This window comes from Meleagris gallopavo, chromosome 4 (assembly GCF_905368555.1).
Source record: "Meleagris gallopavo chromosome 4, MGAL_WU_HG_1.1, whole genome shotgun sequence".
In the NCBI taxonomy this organism is placed as follows: domain Eukaryota; kingdom Metazoa; phylum Chordata; class Aves; order Galliformes; family Phasianidae; genus Meleagris; species Meleagris gallopavo.
Window position 1 is genome coordinate 26,788,025 of NC_139407.1, and position 18,012 is coordinate 26,806,036.

The 18,012-nt window shown below is 42.0% G+C and overlaps 1 protein-coding gene across 7 annotated transcripts in view; it reads left to right on the plus strand.

The window, feature by feature from the left end:
- WDFY3 (WD repeat and FYVE domain containing 3) overlaps positions 1–18,012 on the plus strand; it is a 143,528-nt gene that overhangs the window by 21,703 nt on the left and 103,813 nt on the right. For 6 of the 7 annotated variants that reach the window (XM_085222605.1, XM_085222608.1, XM_085222609.1 and 3 more), the window contains 3 exons: positions 7,010–7,104; positions 10,861–11,070; positions 17,103–17,226. In XM_085222605.1, coding sequence (XP_085078731.1) covers positions 10,891–11,070; positions 17,103–17,226 — 304 coding nt within the window. In that variant the 5' untranslated portion in view covers positions 7,010–7,104; positions 10,861–10,890. The remainder of the gene's footprint in view (positions 1–7,009; positions 7,105–10,860; positions 11,071–17,102; positions 17,227–18,012) is intronic. The other variant, XM_085222607.1, reaches the window with a different exon arrangement.

Consider the following 18,012-nt stretch of genomic DNA (forward strand, 5'->3'; position numbering starts at 1 on the left):
TAAGCTTCAAATTAGCAGCTGGGGTAGCGTACTGATATATTGATTACGTTATGTAATACAGCACCACTGAGTTGAGCTGTATTGAGCAAAGTGGCACGTTGACACTAATTAAGAGGGAAAAATCTTTACTTACTTTTGTGTGTATTATTTGGAACATCTTAAACACTTCTCACTGAAACAAAGAAATAGCATCCTGCTGTGACCCCAAGACATTGTAAAATAGCACCTAAAATTGTTTTGCAACTCTTCAAGATACCATCAAAGCTGCCAGAGCTTCTGTCCTCAGGGAGAAAGCTGACCTCCAGGTTTCAGAAATTTAGGTAATCAGGGCTTGTCTCTGTATCTAAAGGGTTTATATATGTATTTATTTCTGTGGAGAGCTAAAGGATTAGCAAGGCATTAACCTTCTGAAATGAACAGAATCCCTCTCTATTTTACTGGATTCTGATTTGATGAAGCAGAATGTTATGTTTATTCAGGAAGATTCTTTTTTTATTCTTTCATACACAAAATTAAAGGTTGTTTAAGTAACAGAGTTGTTGTTTGAATGTATATTTGATTGATCTAATTTATATCTTCTCTGTGGGTATTTGATCAACTTCAAGTATGTACATCAGTGCTAACCTCAATTTCAGAAGGGATGACCACTGTAGAAAGCTTGCCTGTCTGACCTCTTGGGTGCACTTCTTGCACAGGGATGAGTGGCACTTGACAAGGTAAATAACACCTACAACAAAAATTTCCACCTGCACTGTGATAGCAGCCAAGCACCAGAGCCCATTTCTCAGAGAGGCGGTGCGATTTCCATCCTTGGAGATGCTTGGAGTTCAGTGTGGCTCCAAGCAACGTGATCTGAGCTGACCCTGTGCCAAAGTTGGAGCATTTCACCTTCATGAGTGCCTTCTAACCTGTGTTGTTCTGTACTTAAATACAAAGAATAGCCAGCATTTCAATGATCGGAGTCAGTGCTGTAATAAGACCTAATTACCGAATTTGAAAACCTCTACTTAAAAGCTTAATGCTCACTTTCAAGCAGTGTAATTAATTTAAGTTTAATGCTGTAAGTGATGTGCAAGTCGGTTTAATGTATCTATATAGAGTGCATCTTGAGGTGAATTTCTTAATCCTGACAGATTCTGATTTCTCTGTTCAAGAAGCACATTTTTTGCTCATAAGAGCAGAAGGCAGCCTGAATGCTAGTGGATTAATGTCTCCTTGGCAGGGAATTTTGTAAATTAGGGATTGAATGCCGTATGTATTCTGAAGACAACTTGAAATGAATTTTCCTAATTTATTTAAATGTACAAGTTTTTGATGGTTCATTTTGAGAAGGAATTAGCATTTATTTCCGTTTGGAGCATCAGCTCATAGAAGTGTAGATATTATCAAAGCTTGCAAATTTAATTAGGAAGTAATTAAAGAGCAAAATAACATTGAGTGCTAAAATTTTCTTATTCCTTTTTCCAGTGTAATTTTGGCCTTGGCTTAATGTAAGTGCTCAACTGATGGAACATTTCTTCTTTCTTCCAGTGGCATAAAGATCAGGGGTTGTGTTACATCTTTGTGACTCTTTCAGTGACTGCATCAGCACTGAGGCAAGACCTAGGCTGTCCCATGGAACTTGCCTAAACTGAATGAGAATTTGTTTCCTTGACTTCCATGTTCCTTTTTAAAAGTCTGAGTTGATGGTGTTTAACTTTCATTGCTCACGAAGGCTACTCTGCCAAAGCGTGGAAGTTGTGTGTTGTTCTGCCTCTGCACATGGGCTGCTTCTGGAGGAGACACGAATGCAGTTCTGTAAGGTTATGGCTCCTTCTTTTTTACTTCATCAACACCTTGAGTTTATTTTCTCCATGCTTTACAGTGTTGAGATGAATCTGGCTGAAGTAAAACCTGTGCAAGATTGGGATTTTTCTGGAATACATGAGAACTGCTTGAAAGGAATAGGAGGATGTGGGGTGATATCTGGTGAATGCAGCATTGTTTGAGGAGGGTTTGGCTGTTTTGTGTTTGGTTTTTTTTTTTTTTTTTTTTGTCACTCATGAGTGAGTTCAGTGACTGGGAGCAATGCTTAGCAGTTGTATCTAGGAAGCTGGTTGTAATACTTGGTCATTATGACTCCTTTTGTTGTCATCCTCCCTTCTGCAGTTGAATTTGGAAGTGTTTTGAGGTTTGCTGCTGGATTTGGACTAGCTTGCTTCCCACCTTCCTACCCCCCTTCCCCAAATACTGTTGTAGGGAATACCAGCTGAGGCATTTGCATTATCTTCAGTTGTAACTGGTATCAGGCAGTATATCTGCCACTGTGTGTGAAAAGCAGAGGCTTAACATGGCTACAGTGCCTATCAGTGCTTATGTATATGTTTGGAGCTTGGAGAGAGCACGGAATTGTGCATCAGAGCAGAATGTTGTGCCTCGAATCATGCTTTCTCATGCAGTCATATGGCAGAGATGTCTGTGATTGAGACCACAGTATGCAAGATCCTCTCCTCTATGTAGGTAACACTGTGTTTCAGGCAGTGGTGGTGTTTGGCTGTGGGGTGTGTGGGATGTTCTCTGCCCTATCTGATACAATCCTTCTCCTGTTCCCTGCTTTCTGAGCTGCATTATTCCAGCTCTTGGGAAGAGGGACAACTCTGAGTTATGGACTGCCAGGTTCTGTGCTAAGTTGAGGATGGATGAAGTAATATTTGGTAAGAAATGTTTAAGAGACTGTGATGATAAATGTCAGTAGGCTCTTCTGTCATTTTTGATGTTTTCTTCTTTAAACCTCTAGGCTCTGTCTATGAGAAGGTGAACTGTGTGCTGAGATGCATTTTCCTCCTTCATCTTTCCAGTTCATGAGGTCAGTGGAGCCTGTTTGGCAGTATGACTGGAATGCAAACCAGTTCTCATATTCTGAATATGAGAATTCAGACACTGGCTCCTACTGGCAGCGTGTGGTCCTGACCTCCTGAGCCTGGCCTGTTCGAGTAGTGCACTGTACATTCATGTCCCTTGTACTGCCCATGGTCTGGGACACGTGTTCTAGTTGTGTATCACTGCTGGAGCAGGCAGAAGTTGGACCTGCATTGCATGTAATGCTGCAATGCCTTTGCTTTCAGTTAGAAGCAGTATTTTAATCCCTATTACATGGGCTACCAGCATTCGAGCGCTTATTTAATTTCCAGAAGCTCAGGCTTCAGTGTCAGGATGAGAGGGAATGGCCTCAAGTTGCACCAGGGGAGATCCAGGTTGGATGTTAGGAAATGCTTCTTTTCTAGAGAGTGGTCAGGTGCTGGAGTGGGCTGCCCAGAGAGGTGGTGGAGTCACCGACCCTGGAGGAGTTCAGGAAATGTTCAGATGTTGTACTGGGGGATGTGATTTAGTGGGGAGTATCGGTGATAGGTGGATGATTGGGCTGGGTGATCTGGAAGGTCTTTTCCAACTTTGGAGATTCTATGATTCTATGATCAGTGCTTTGCTCTTCTTGCACTGACATCTTTTGGTTTTCTGTAGTAAGACATTTCTCTGGCATAACACGCATATGGCTTTTTGTAACTTGGCAGAACGTGCCAGTGGGTAGTGAAAAGGTTGCTGAGGTCTGAGTAGGTTTCTGTTGAACACCTGTGGTATGTAACAAAATATGTGATGCTTTTTTTAGGGCTCTCATTTTTATATGGTGATGGCACCAATACAGTATGTTACAACTTGGTAAAGCTCCTTTGTCTGCCGAATGGTAAAGTGAGGGGCATATAGCTGAATTGGATAGTGCTTGTACATCTTTTATGGATTTCAGAAGTGAGAGGGGAAAAATGAGTGGATTTTATGCAGTTCTTGCTCGTTTTGCTTATTCCTAAGAGCGGAGTGATTTGAGATCTAGCATTTTTTGTGGGGTGTCTGGTGAGGGAAGCAGCAAGTTGTGCTGAATTTTGGAATTTCATAAGTGAGTGTCTAGAAAGTAGGGAGATATTTATCCTATGTAAAATTAGGGACTGAACTGAAATCTGTGCTTGGGAGGTCACTGCAGTGCTGCCAATATTCTGTGTCAAAGCAAGCAAAGTACTGAAATGGACAGGGAGGAAGAAGTAGTGACAGCTCATAGGCACTATCCAAGCCAGAAATCACTTCTGCATCGTTGGACATGAATTTATACTTATCACTACCAGTTCTAAAGAAAAATGTTTGGAAATGCTGTAGTCAAAGTTCAATTGGCCTTTGTTTTTTTTGTTTTTAAAGTAACAAAAAATGCTTTGAATTTAATACGTGCTGACCAATGCATGGTGTGGTTTAAATAACACCAGAAGAAAAATTGTATTCATCTGCTGGAAAAACATTTTTGATAGGAGAATGAATAACTGTTCATCATTATTCAAACTATGTAAGTAAGTTCTTCAAGGAGTGCCTGTCAACCTGAACTCTTTGGAAAATTACTGCAAAGTGTCAGTTAGAGTTTTATCAGTCCTATTCAAGCTGACCACCCCAATACTATGCTTTGGGAAGGTGATTGGAAATGATACGTTATCACTCCTTGAACTCAGAGGTCACACTACGGTGCAGCAGGAGCTTTATGCAAGGCTTGCATGGGAGCAGAGGTGTTTTAGACACTGAAGCTTTTTTTTCCTGAACGACACCTGATTTCTGGAAAATAGATGTGCTCACTGCCAGAGGTCAGTGGTGGGCCATGAAAGTAAAGTCAGGAGATAAAATGTTGGATTCTCCATGGTGCTGGCACCTGCTGAGCCATGCCCTGCATGTGCACGCATAGGTGAGGATGTGCTCTGGTAGGTGAGGGATCACTGAGGGAGTGCTGTGCTCGGCAGGCGGAAACCTGGTGACATCCTGTAATAGTGTTGCGTGTCATTTCCTTTTTCAGGACACAATTCCTACTTACGTGTTTCCAAAATGGTTATGAGAAGGCTGCTATTGCTGAATGGCCAGTTTGAATCTTTGTGTGCTCCTCTTCAGTATTGGGTGTCAGAGCCTTATGGGACATCTGAGGTTGCCAAGGAGAGAGCTGTCAGCAGCAAGCGAGGTGCCCCGTCTCTGCTCCTCGTATACCTGGAACAGTGCAGCCCTATTCAGTATTGCCTTGCTTCTCTGCTTGGCACTCTGTCAGTGACTGAGGCTGCCACAGAAGGTCCATATGTAGAATGGCTGCAGAATCCCTTAGGTACCTGCTGTTAGACCAGGGGAACTCTGCTGTGCCCGCAAGGGGCAGGAGTAGATGGATAGGGCTGTTTGCTGTGTGCCCAAATGATTCTTTAAGACGGATGAACGTGAGTCTGGATTGTTGGGAGAACACAGATCCTTGCCTCAACAACAAAGAGGAAGAGTTTTGTTTTCTGCACTTGCTATACCACTGCATTTCCCAGAGGTGTTGATCATTTACAGAGGAGACATAGGAGGAACCAAGGAAGCAGGCCAGGCCACGCTGTGGAGATTGTTCAGAAGTGGTTCTGCATTCTCAGAATGTGTGGCACTGTTTTTGTCCACGTCTGGCATGCTGGGAAGACAGGGCTGCCGTCTGTCCATGCACTCTGTGTGCTCGGATATGTGTGGGCCTGTCACCTCACTTTCCTGGAGGGGGAACGTGGAGAGGCCGATAGAGCCTGAGCTGTGCCGGCTGCTCACAGAGCATTGCTGTTGTGGCCTGGATGCTGAAAACTGAGCTGTAGTGTCGCTTGATTTAGTTACACTTCTGATGATGTCAAACTTCTGGCATACTCAAAATTCACCTTTTTCTGAGCTGCCGACTTCCTTTTCTCTACTTGTTGTTGTGGAATAAATAGGGTGTGCCATTGGCTTTGCAGCCACTGTTGGTGATTCTGCCGATGATAACAGAGAGAATTTGAGTTTGGCCAATGCTAAAGATTAGTTGACATAATTAAAGTGGGAGTGCTTTATTTTTGGCACTGAGAGAGCTGTTCAGCTCCTGTGAGATGTGTTCACACAGCCCTTCCTGTCTCCTGTGCCTTTTGGTTTTGGGACTGTGGATCAGAGCTGTCCCATTCTGTGACCAAGTATTTCTTAGGTCAGTGTGGCCCTGATGCACTTCTGATATGGAAGTAGGGCAGTGTAAGGGATTGAGACTTAAGGAGACAAGTGCTCCATGCATGCTGTGGAAAGTGTTCATAGAACAGGCAGCTTGGTGCGTGCAGACCCTAATCTGTGCTCCCACAGGATTTCTAACTATTTCTTATTTCACGCTGAGTAAGTAATGCCTGTGGAAGGGGCGTTAGAAGCTGTTTATGTGGTTTCACTTCCTAACAGCGATGATTTGTTGTTTTATTTTTTGATGGAAGCCAGAGGAACTGCTGATGCCGCACTCTGATTTCTGCTCAAGCAAGCTCACAGTGTTTGGGTGCTTGCAGTACAGCAACTGGTCAGTTGAGCTTTGGCAGTGTAGGCAGCGCTAATTAAGCGTGGCCTAAATGCAGTTTGTTCTGATCTGCAGCCCGTACTTAAGATTTCCATTGACTGTATTTAAAAATAAAAATAAAAAAAACAGTTCCTAACCAAAGAACTTGTTCATGATATACAAGGGTGTGGCTGTTACTGCTGAGCTCATGACACTGCCAACAAGTTGATTTCTATTTTCAATACTTGCGGTGAGGTTGGATCAAAACTCTGCATAGTTATTAAGCACCACATCCTTTTGAGCCAAGAGTTGTGTGAATACTACCTCTCTGGCAAAGTCTTCTGAAGGCACAGTAATCATATGCTGCTGCTTTTCACTTCTGGCTTTTTTTTTTCCTGCTAAAATCTTTGTTATTTTTACTGTACAGAATAAAATTCACAAAGTGTATATTTGTGTTGCTACAAGGTTTTCCTTGTTGATGTGGGGTATGTCTGTACCATGGCATAGGTACCTACACTGATGGTGCTGAACACGGCAGATGGGGAATCAGAGCTGAAATCGTTGCTCTTGCAGATATCCTAGGAGCAACGGCTCTTTGCAGCGTAGCAAAGCTCTGCTATTATTGGCATGTTTGTGTTCTAACCTCTATTCTTTTCTTACCTTCCCCAGTGAATGGACAGCATTGCTCTTGAAGAAGAACCTCAGAAAGGAATGGGCTCTGTTTTCCTGAGGCTGTTGGCCCCGATCCCAGGAATGCTATAGAGGTCAGTGCTGTGAGTACCAGAGAGCATCTGCAGAAACAACCTTTTGTAACTGCTACGCTCCTCCCCAGGTCCTGTGTCAGGCACTTGGTTTGCTGTCTTAGAAACAGGGTTAGCATGGCCACCATTGGAACGCTGTCAATTTAAAATTGCTCTACTCAAACCAAACGTAGGTTTTTATGTATTTGTGTAAAGGCAAATGGAAATGCATCTGCAAAGTACATGCGTGTAATTGGGAGGAGCTGACAGGAAGAGGAGGAGAGGAGATCTCGCCATCCTTACACAGTGAATTCCCAGTGCTGGTGCCCCGAATGCAATGTGTGCTGACCTGGCCCACTGCAAACCTTGCACCCCTAAGGGTTGCCTTCACCTCTGCAAATGGAGTTCAAGTGTTTTGGGAGTGTGCGGCATCCATCATCATCTCTGCTGCTCTGTGCAGTGTCTGTGAATGGCGTTGGCACAGGAAAGTACGGCCTGGGTGGGCTCGGTTTGTTCTTCGATCAAAGCTTCATGGAGCACTGCTTACAGAACCCCAGTGCATTGTTGGATCTGGCTTCCAAATGCTTCCTGCTGATGGCCTGTGGGTATCAGCACCATAACAGTGTGGGGAAATGCAGGGAGTGCAGGGTGATGTAGACTTTGACTGTGCAGCGTTCATTGATTTCTTCATGCTTTGAGTAAGCAGGTGTGAACAGGGGCTCTGGTTATTACTGCAAATCCTGGAATAGTTTGATTATGACATAAAGTAGAGTATCAGCCTTAGAGCTGAATCCAAGTCATGTGTGATGCTGGCTGGAAGAAGATGGCGCAGATGTTTTCAGGTGGTACAATAGGGAGTGCCTTTGTTCTGGATGCTGTGTTGGCAGTGAAAGGTTGAGGCGTACTACTTTTTGTTGGTCGTCATAAGTCAAAACAAACAACTCCAGTCAAAATATTTGTATGGAGTATAATCCCAACCAGTGCCTGTCCTTCCACTCAGCAAACAGCCGTACTCCTTCCCAGTGCAGTATTTCTTGTGTATCATTTCTCCCAGTATTTAAAAAAAAAATTTAGATGAGCTTAAACATCTCAGTGTTGAAATAGGCTAAGTAAATACTGTTATTCAGATCCACAGTAAGGAAGCTTTACCTTCTGTAAATAATGAATTGTCCTTCTCATATATCTTGAGACCTAATTCAGAGTATATGGTTATCTTCCTGTATTTCCACAGGCGTTTTATGGTACAATAATAAAAATGGACTATATTTGGAGTAGAAAAAACTGAAATTTGAAAGAATGCCTCAGATGTATATTCACTTCTCAGTAATGCTGTTGCATGAAGCCCCTGCTCATCTGTTTTCTGACAGAAATGAGACTCATTTCCAGCGTAATTCCAAGAGTGGTACATACAGCACACACCATTAAGTTGGACTTCTTGGACAATGCTAGAATAGCCAATTCTTGAAGTACAGCTGTGTGGCTGAAGCAGTGCAAACTGCCATTCTTAGTGTGTGCTTAGACTAAATGAAGTCACGAGATATTGCTGATTTAATAGAAGAACTGGCAGAACTAGCAAAAGTCAACAGCAGCGGTGGGTGGAATGACAGCGTATTTTGCGTATTATATATGGAGTTACCAGTATTGTGTGAGTCACTAAAAGAAATTTCAAGTATCATCTATGAAGGAGTTTAATAACTCTAAAATACAGCTTCCTTCCCTCCCCCACCACTGCTCAGGCAGCAAAGTTTTGTCTCAGGTGCAGTATTCCATATTTTATTTAGATCAATTATCCTGCTGTCATAGCATGAGAAGAACTCCCAATCTGAACAGTTTGTGAAAAGGTTTGGGATTCTTCCAGGAACTGTTCTGTTTCAAAGGATCGTGCAAGTTGAAAAAGACCACTAAGATAATCTAGTCCAACCCCAACCCATCCCCACCATGCCCACTGACCACATCCTCCTGCAGTGCCACATCTCCACAGATCCTGAGAGCACCTCCAGGGGCAGTGAGTGCATCACCTCCCTGGGCAACCTGTGCCAATGCCTCACTGCTCTTTTTGAGAAGAAGTAACTCCTAATATCCAACCTGAACCTCCCCTGGTGCAGCTTAAGGCCATTACCTCTCATCCTGCCCTATTCATTTCATCCTATATTGCATGTATCTTCCTACAGACCTGTCTGTAACCTCTGTTATTTCTTGAGGATAGCGTAGTAAAAGACCACAGCCACTTTCGTATCATTTCTCTTGAAATGTGAAAGCTCAGTGCAAATTTCTAGCATAGCCTGACTACAGTTGCTGGGATGTACGCTAGAAAAGCTTAGCTGTTTTTTAGTGGCTTCTTGGTTCTTTTTTGTTGTTGTTGTTGTTGTTTTGTTTTGTTTTGTTTTTTGGTGTGTCTTTTATACCACAATATTCATTGCCATCTTTTTTTTTTTTTTTAATTATTATTATTTTTTTTAACCTGAGATTAAAATACAGTTTTACCAATACATTCCAGAAGGGTATTTCATTTTGGCTTAGGCAGAAGATGTAGTTCTTGTTAAATTCCTCCTACCGGCAGTTGGTTAATTATCTTCAGTATTAGAAACTTCATTCTAGTTTGTAATGGGTATGTTCCTCCCCCCTCTTTTTTTTTCCCCAGCTGCTGTCTTATGACTTTGTCTCTGGGTTTAATGGTTCCTCAGTAAGTGATATTTCCCTCTGTTATTCCAGTCGAAGCATTTTTGGTATAATCACTTCTCCTTTTCATAATTGACCCTTCATGATGACCTCTTTTTTTGGTAATTTAAATAGATCAGCTTCTTGACATTTCTTGCTGTAAGGCATTTTCTATCCTTGAATAATTTTTATCGCTTTTACTGACCTTCTTCAGTTTTTCAACAGTCTTTAAGCACTGAGAAGTGGACGCTGTAATTCCATTGACTCTTTCATTTTTGGTCTCCATAAATTCACATATAGAAATCATTTTCTGTTCCCCTTCACTCCTTCCCATATATGAAGGTGAGCAGAACAATGGTCCCTTTTGCAGTAGTGAACCACAGGCTCCATCTGAGTGATTGATCTACTCTGAGCCACTCAATTCCCTTCTAAGATCCTCGTTCAGACTTCAGTCTCAGGTGCAGAAGAGAGTGGCCCATTTGCTTTGCAGAGCGGTGCAGGGCTGCGCACAGGCGCTACCTGCTATCAGTGAGAAGTGTTACAGTGAGCTTCTTGTGCACCAGGAGGGAGATGGTGGGGGGAGCTTTCCTGGGGATTGGACAGCTGTGGTGTGAGGTCAGCAGTAAGTCTGTAGGAAAGCAATGTCTGTTTGCCCCATGGAAGTCAAGGGGAAAAAAAACTACCTGTGCCTTTGTATTGATAAAGTCAATGTCCCAGAAGGTGTGAAGGCCTTGTTTGGTTACAGTGTAACGTATGGAACTGGTACTAATTGTATTCTAGACTTATTTTGAGAATACTTTGCAACACGTCAATTGTATTTCTGTAAGCGCTCTGAGATGAGCATTGAAGAATCACAAAAACCATCTCAGAAACTGCACCGAGGTGTTTTGCTGTGCAGCTGTGATTGGTGCTGGAGGGTTTTGGGTGTTGCCCTGTTGCAAACTGTTTGCTTCAAATCCTGCAGGCACGTGCTAATCAATTCCTGGCACGTACAATTACCTAACGGTGCTAACTGTGGCATGGAACTTCTTGTGGCAAGAGGGGCTGCTGTGCATTTACAAGCTGCGATGGAATGGCTCCTGACTTTCTTGCACTCAGTGGTTTGTGTTTGTTTCTGCACAGGACGCAGGGGAGCTCCAGAAGCCAGTCAGGATGAATATGGTGAAGAGGATCATGGGCCGGCCCCGGCAGGAGGAGTGCAGCCCCCAGGACAATGCGCTGGGGCTGATGCACCTGCGGCGCCTCTTCACAGAGCTCTGCCACCCTCCCCGGCATATGACCCAGAAAGAACAGGAGGAAAAGCTCTACATGATGCTGCCGGTATTTAACAGGGTAAGACTCTGTGAGAGACTTTTGCTTTACTGTAACCAACTGCTCTTATTGTGTTTCCTCAGGAACTCTGGTTCTTGCAGAATGGAACTTGCTCTTTTGTTGGCATCCTACATTTTTTTTTTTCCATCTTTTCTTCATGTATTGTTGTGTAAGTGGATGAACCCATTGTTGGAGATATTCTTCTGTCAGGACTGTTTCTGAGATGCAGCCCATGGTGGGATGTGGCTTCAGACAGCTTTCTTGCACAGCTTACTGTTTTTGTAGGCACCTTTATCTTCTGGGAAACAGAGTACCCCATGAGATGTTCTCCAGGGTGAAGTTGTCTGCTGCTGCAGTCTTTATTCTCCTCTTTTAGAGGTGATTTCTAGCTTAAGCTTAGTTGTGGCAAATTTGTGCCAATTTGTTTGTGAGTGAGTCAGCACAGTCCTTGAGCCTAAATCACACTTCTCCCTTCTTGACACTGTATTAATGCATATTTAGAGATAACAATCATGCTCTCTCTTGTCAGATTTGGTTTTGCAAGGCTGTGCAAGATGAACGTTTTTTTTATCTTTTCTCATGTGATAAATTCTCTATTCCGATTGCCCTCGCAGCCTTTTTCCTACGTGAATTTGTTTTACTCTTCTTGGGCAAGGGGGGTTTCAGCGAGGATCCAATAGCTGCATATGCAGTGACATTCCTGTTTTACTGCCTCCTGTGTTCAGGCACTGAGATGGCTTGGAGCAGGGCTGTGACTGCTGCCACTGGCATTGATAGGAGCTAAATCCTCTCCATGCCTCGTATGCCTTTTAGTTTCTTTGCCGCTTCATTGAGCCTAATAACTTCAGTAGTGGCTTTAGGCTCTTGATTGAGCAGTACATACACAGACCTACATTTATCTTTTTCCTGCTGTGACCTGAGCTCTTATTACTGAATCTCCTCTTGAATGATGGATTTCTGGTCGTGTGTGCTGCTGTGGAGAAGTGGAATCATTGATTAAGCTATAAAAGGGAAAAACTTGATTGGAAAACCAATTCTTTTTCTAGATTGATGTTTTGTTGAACATATGGCTTTTGATGGTGTTACACGTTGGACTGCTTGCATGTTGTGTAGAAATAGCAATCCTTGGCTAGATATAGTGCTAGTAGGATTTTCAGGCTACTGAAGAGTATGCTTCAGATAAACCCCCCTAAATGTCATTCTGTTGCCCTGGGTCTTATTCCTAGTGCTGCAGGTAACCTGTTGTGTGAGTCTTGGAGAAAAAAACTCAGCTCACCCACTTCCTCCTTAATTTATATGCCTGGATTGTATGCCCTCTAGCCATGAACTTTCTTAATTGTTTTTTTTACAACGTGCACAGTGGAATCTTAATCTTGGCTTGAGCCTGTGAATAATATTTTGTTGCAATTACACCTGGAATTCTCCCTCTGGTGATTTCAGGTGGCTGATGCTTCTGAGAGGGGAGGATACCCACTGTACTCACTTCAGCACTGCATTGTAATCTGCAAACAAAGAAACTGTTTGTTCCTGGGCCCTGGTAGTGCTTAGTTATAGCGCTGTACTTACAGAACCCCCCAGTTGGTGATACAGCTGAGTTTGCAGGAATATGGTACAGCAATCAGTGTCCTACTTATGTAGGGCAGTCTTTGATTAGACTTGATAATAAGGAAGTTTAATATTTCTCTTTATTACTCCACTTTCTTCCAACTCTCCTGCCTTTCTGCCTCATAGTTCTTTGTCCCTTCTTAATCCTGTTATATCTCAATTTTAGTTGTCCCATGTCTTTGCATCATTTGTTCTCACTCACCGTTTCTTGTTCAACTTACGTTAAACAAGTGTCCTGAAAAAAAAAAAAAAAAAAAAAACAACAACAAACCACTAACTGTAAATTTCTTTCTACTCACAATCAACTCTTGCCTACCTGTTGTCAGACAGCAAATCTAAAGATTTCAAGATGATATGCCTGTCTTCTGCTGTTTCCGTTTGTAGGAGGGCATTTTGGCTAGTCTTTTCCCTGTTTTTTCAGGTTTTCCTTCCTTAAATTATGCATGTCTCTCCTCCACTGTATGTCATTGAACTTTGTTGATAGGCTCTTAGTTTTCTAAATCCTGAAGAACCTTTAGTTTCCTTTCCTTGGTGAACTTTATACTGAAGTTATCCTTCTTGCCTCAAATGGGGACCTTTGTAGGATGTGGTCCCTTCATTTTCCAACCTCTGTAAATTCAGAACCTTTGTCTGGTGCAGTGTTGAAAGCACGTATTATTTGTGCTCTTTTACTTCCTAATTGTGCAGGCACTGATAACCATTATGAGTTGTCAACAAACAGTTAGTGTAGCACAAACAAAACTGATTTCACTCAAATCTCATCTATTGCAGGTTTTTTTCCCCTTGCCTTTTGCACAAATTCATTCTTGTCTTCTTGTGTGCAACAGGTTGAAGAATTGCAATGTCATCTATTTATTTTGACTTCTGTACTTTCTCTTTTTTAGGTTGCTGGTTAATACGCCTTCTTTTAAGGATTATGCCTAAAGTCTGCAGGTGGCTTTCTTGGCTTATCTTGCCTTGTGTTTTTTGGAGTATCAGCTGTCTACGTTGGGAAAATCCCACTAGTTTAGCAAGACAGACTAAGGCAAAGTCAGAAGTTGATTGAAATAAAAAGAAAATTAGAAGGGGTGAAATATTTCTTTTAATTACAAGCCTTACATAGAATGTTCAGTGGAAGAACTGGTAAATGTTGATTCTGAGATGGCTTGATGGACACTAAATTTGGAGGTGACTTTTCTGTGAGACCTGCTTCTGTTGAGAGGAAACATCAAAACATTGCCAGACATTCCTTTTTTTTTTTTTTTTTTTTTTTTTTTTTTTTTTTTTTTAATAATCTTGTTTCTCAAAGATAATAGCTGCAAACATTTCATGGTATCAGTTGATAACTTGGTTGAATTGGATCCCGAATCCTTCAGTTACTTTGTATAAGGTAGATTGTGTACTTCAAGTAGTGCTGCCATAAGCCAAGCATACCATGGTGATTTTTACTGGATGCAGAGACCTAAGGTGAGGCATTAGCCTGCATCGCATGGGCATGCATGTGGCCAGCACCAGCCAGCTAACGGATCAGGTGCTTTGTTGCTTAACCACCTAAGACTGATTGATTTGGTAGAGATAACTGAAGTTTTGTGTGGAATGAGGTTCTATCTGATTATTTTGAGGATTATTAATCAGTAGATCCAGAGGCTCAAGAGCAGCCTTCTGTTGATAGATGCGGGATGTCTGAACCTTGCTGCAGCCCAAACTATCTTACTTTTGTTAATGAACGAGTGCTTGGAACACTTGTTTCCTCATTGTTCAGAGAGGCTTATGAAATATCGAACCACGAAGTAACAAAAAGTTAAATCAGTACATAAATCATGAAATACTTGTCCTCTGGAAAAGTTTTCAAAAGCCTCCTTTCAGAGATCTGCATCCATATGAACTCAGTTCTCAGAAAGTGTGGTGCAGCACTTTGTGCTACCAAAGCTCCTGAGGTATATGAAAGAAGTGAATGGATGGATGGAGAGGCTAATATTTTGAATAAGTGATGTTTGAATACAGTAAATTGCTTAAATTTTCTGGGAAGAACCACACCTTTTGTTATTAAAAACCAAATGACTCACCGTTAAAATGCTTTGTATCCTGTTCCATGTATGTTACTGCCTTTAGTCAAGGAGTATGCCAACATGCTTATTTTAGTGCAACCTCAGTTGTGAGGCAAAACATTCCAAACTAGATTTCCTCATTCACCTTTCATTGCAGCTGTGAACACTCTGCCTTTCCTATAATCTGCTGGCAATTAGCCATCTTAAATCAGACAGTGTGCCAATCCATTTTCTTCTTTCCTTGGTCTGAGCTTTAAGCAGTAAGTGATAATAAGGTACTCTGCCAATGTGTGTTCTAGTCTGACTGGTCTTGAGTAGGTCGTGGCAGGGAACATGGATGTGTTGGGGCCCTCCTCACCTTTTGTAGCCTATCAGTTTTGTGAAAGATGCTGGAATGCTCCCTGCTTTGCAATCCCAGTTTGCAGGTGTTTCTTAGTTGACCTCAAACAGTCACCTGCCTCCGGTGTCTGGGCTTCTGGCTGCTTTCTTCATTGGTAATAGCAGCTGAAATTTCCTGTGTGAGAAACACTGAAGTTTCTGATGAAAACTATTTTTATAGTGTGGAAATAGTGTTTAATTTTAATTTTAATTTTGTATTTCTGGCTCTGTTTCAGAATGTCTTTGAAATGCAAGTAGGCAGGAGAAATATTTTTGGCTGTTCTCTAACATGCTAGAGCTATTGACACTGAGTGAAGGAGTAAGAAGTAAAACTTTACACACAGAATTGAATCACAAAATTGCAGGAGCTGGAAGAGCTGGATTTGATGATCCAACCTCCTGCTAAAGCATTGGGAGGGGGAAGATTGGAGAAAATGACCTTAAGAAAGGTCATTTAATCTTCTAGCTTATTATACTTTTTTTTTTTTTTTTTAAGTAACTTGTCATTGGAAAGCTACTCAGTGCCACAATTGCCTTGCATCCCTGTTCACTGTGATGTTGTGGATGTCATTGGAGGAACCCAGACTTCCAAGTGACCTCAGATATGTCAACAGCTCACCTGCAACAGTAGCACCGATAAAGGAGAAAGGGAGAAGAGGCTGAAGAGCATTTGAGTCCAAACCTGCCGTTAATGATTTCATTCCCTTGTTGAGAAGTGAATATCACATGTTGATTTAAAATGTTACTTAAAAAAAAAAAAAAATTGTTATCCAAGTACCCTGGCTTGTTAGCGATACTCTTCCAGGATATGCAATTAGCCATGAGAGGGGGGGGGAAAAAAAAAGTCAACAGGCAGAGAAGTACTGAGATACTCAGCTATTCAGAAGGCTGTTGTATTTTTTCAGCTCTGACACAAATGATGGTACCAGAATGTGGAAGGCATGTTTCTTTCAGTAATTAATATCTAACATCATGCCTTTCTTGGGACTGTTTTGTCAGATGAGTACCTCAGATAAGCAGACAGGGACTCCTTGTTGTGTGTAGTCTTTTATGACAAGTGAATTACCAAAGCAACTTTGAATCCTTTCCAAGATAATTTCATGTTTTATAACTTTGTGTGGCTCTATAGAGTTAACAAGTATCTCCCTGTTAACTGTGATTCAACAGATGATTTTATCATCAAATCAATACTTAATCATGAAGAGTAAGTTAGTAGAATTAAGCAACAATTAATTTTAAAAAACTGTTGATGACTACTGATGTTATGTGTTATGCAGGACAAGGGGAAATGGTTTGAAGTTGAGGGAGGGAAGATTTAGGTTGGATGTCAGGGGGAAGTTCTTTACAGAGAGAGTGGTGAGGCGCTGGAATAGGCTGCCCAGAGAGGTTGTGGATGCCCCGTCCCTGGAGGTGTTCAAGGCCAGATTGGATGGGGCCCTGGGCAGCCTGGTCTAGTGTTGAATGGGGAAGTTGGTGGCCTTGCATGTGGCAGGGGGGTTGGAGATTCATGATCCTTGAGGTCCCTTTCAATTCTGGCCATTCTGAATTCTATGTTAAGGAGGATCTCAAGAAAGAAGAATGAGGCGTTGGGAACTGTGGGACCTGTAGGACTTCCTGGGATAGTCACTGCTGGTTCGTGTCTTCTGGAATATTTCATGCTTATCATTCTGTACTTGGAGTTCACCCCATGGGTTGTATTGGTCCAGTAAACAGTTGCTCTTAAAACAGAAGTCTTGTGGGAACGCTTAGTTTGCAATCTGGTCTTTCCCACTCTGCGAGTTTTTTGTTGTGCAAGAAAATTCATGGTTCTCTTTTTCCCCCTTTATTTGTCAGATCTTTTCTCCCTGTACGATGACATAATTTCATGCATACTTATACCTTATAATGTGCACTGTAAAAAAACAGTGCAAGGATGAATAATGTAGCAGAAATAAAGTGATCTCAATAGTGATACCTTCTGTTTGCAGTGAGGAGATGGCAGTTGATAACGATCCATGTAAGTAGGGTGATTTTTAAAATTTATTTATTTTTCTTTTATTTTAGGTGTTTGGAAATGCTCCTCCAAGTACAATGACAGAAAAATTTTCTGATCTCTTACAATTCACTACTCAAGTGTCACGATTGATGGTGACTGAAATTCGACGGAGAGCATCAAATAAATCCACAGGTACTGCATGGGGCACAAAGTTGAGCTTTTGTACACGATGAAGTGTGGGCATTGAAGTCTTAACAGGGAAAATATGTTCTGTTTCTTTGGGCTGAGAGAATGAGGCAAGCTGAGTCCTCCTGTCTAGAGTATAAAGGCAATTAAGTTCCACAAACTTGATAACTTGTTGAAGATGGGAGTACACTGAGATGCCTCATCTAGTAGGAAGGCACAAAAGATCATGGAGATGGCTGCTGTAGCTTGCTCAGTGTGTCTGTTGGTGTTGTTTTGTCCCTCAGATATGTTTGTATTTAAATTGTACCTTTAAGTTAGCTATTGGCTTGAAAGCTAATAGGAAGATGTGGAATTACAGTGAGCAGAACATTAGGACCAGCATCCCCAGCACTGAGAAGATAGATGTTGGCCCATCTTTAAGGTCTGTTTGTTGAATGCCTGAGGGAGACTTCATTCTATGCTGAACCACTGGTGTGTCAGACCCTGACTACTTTCTGGAAGTTGCATTTTGGAAGATGATGTGCTGGGAAGGCATGTTGCCTTAACCTTCCCCTTTGACTTCCTTATCTGAGCATTGTTTCCTGGCAAGAGGAGAGTTTTTCTGAGCACTATCAAGTTTTTTGCCTTCAGATGATTTTAAGTTCTCTCCTGGCTTCTCAGTTTGGATTTGGTGGCAAATGAGGAAATAGCGAGCTAAAAAAGGCTCCGCAAAGTATTACACGTGATGGCACAATTTGTGACTCCTGACAATTGTAATTTCTTTCCATTTTAAGTAGAGTGAATAACAGGAAA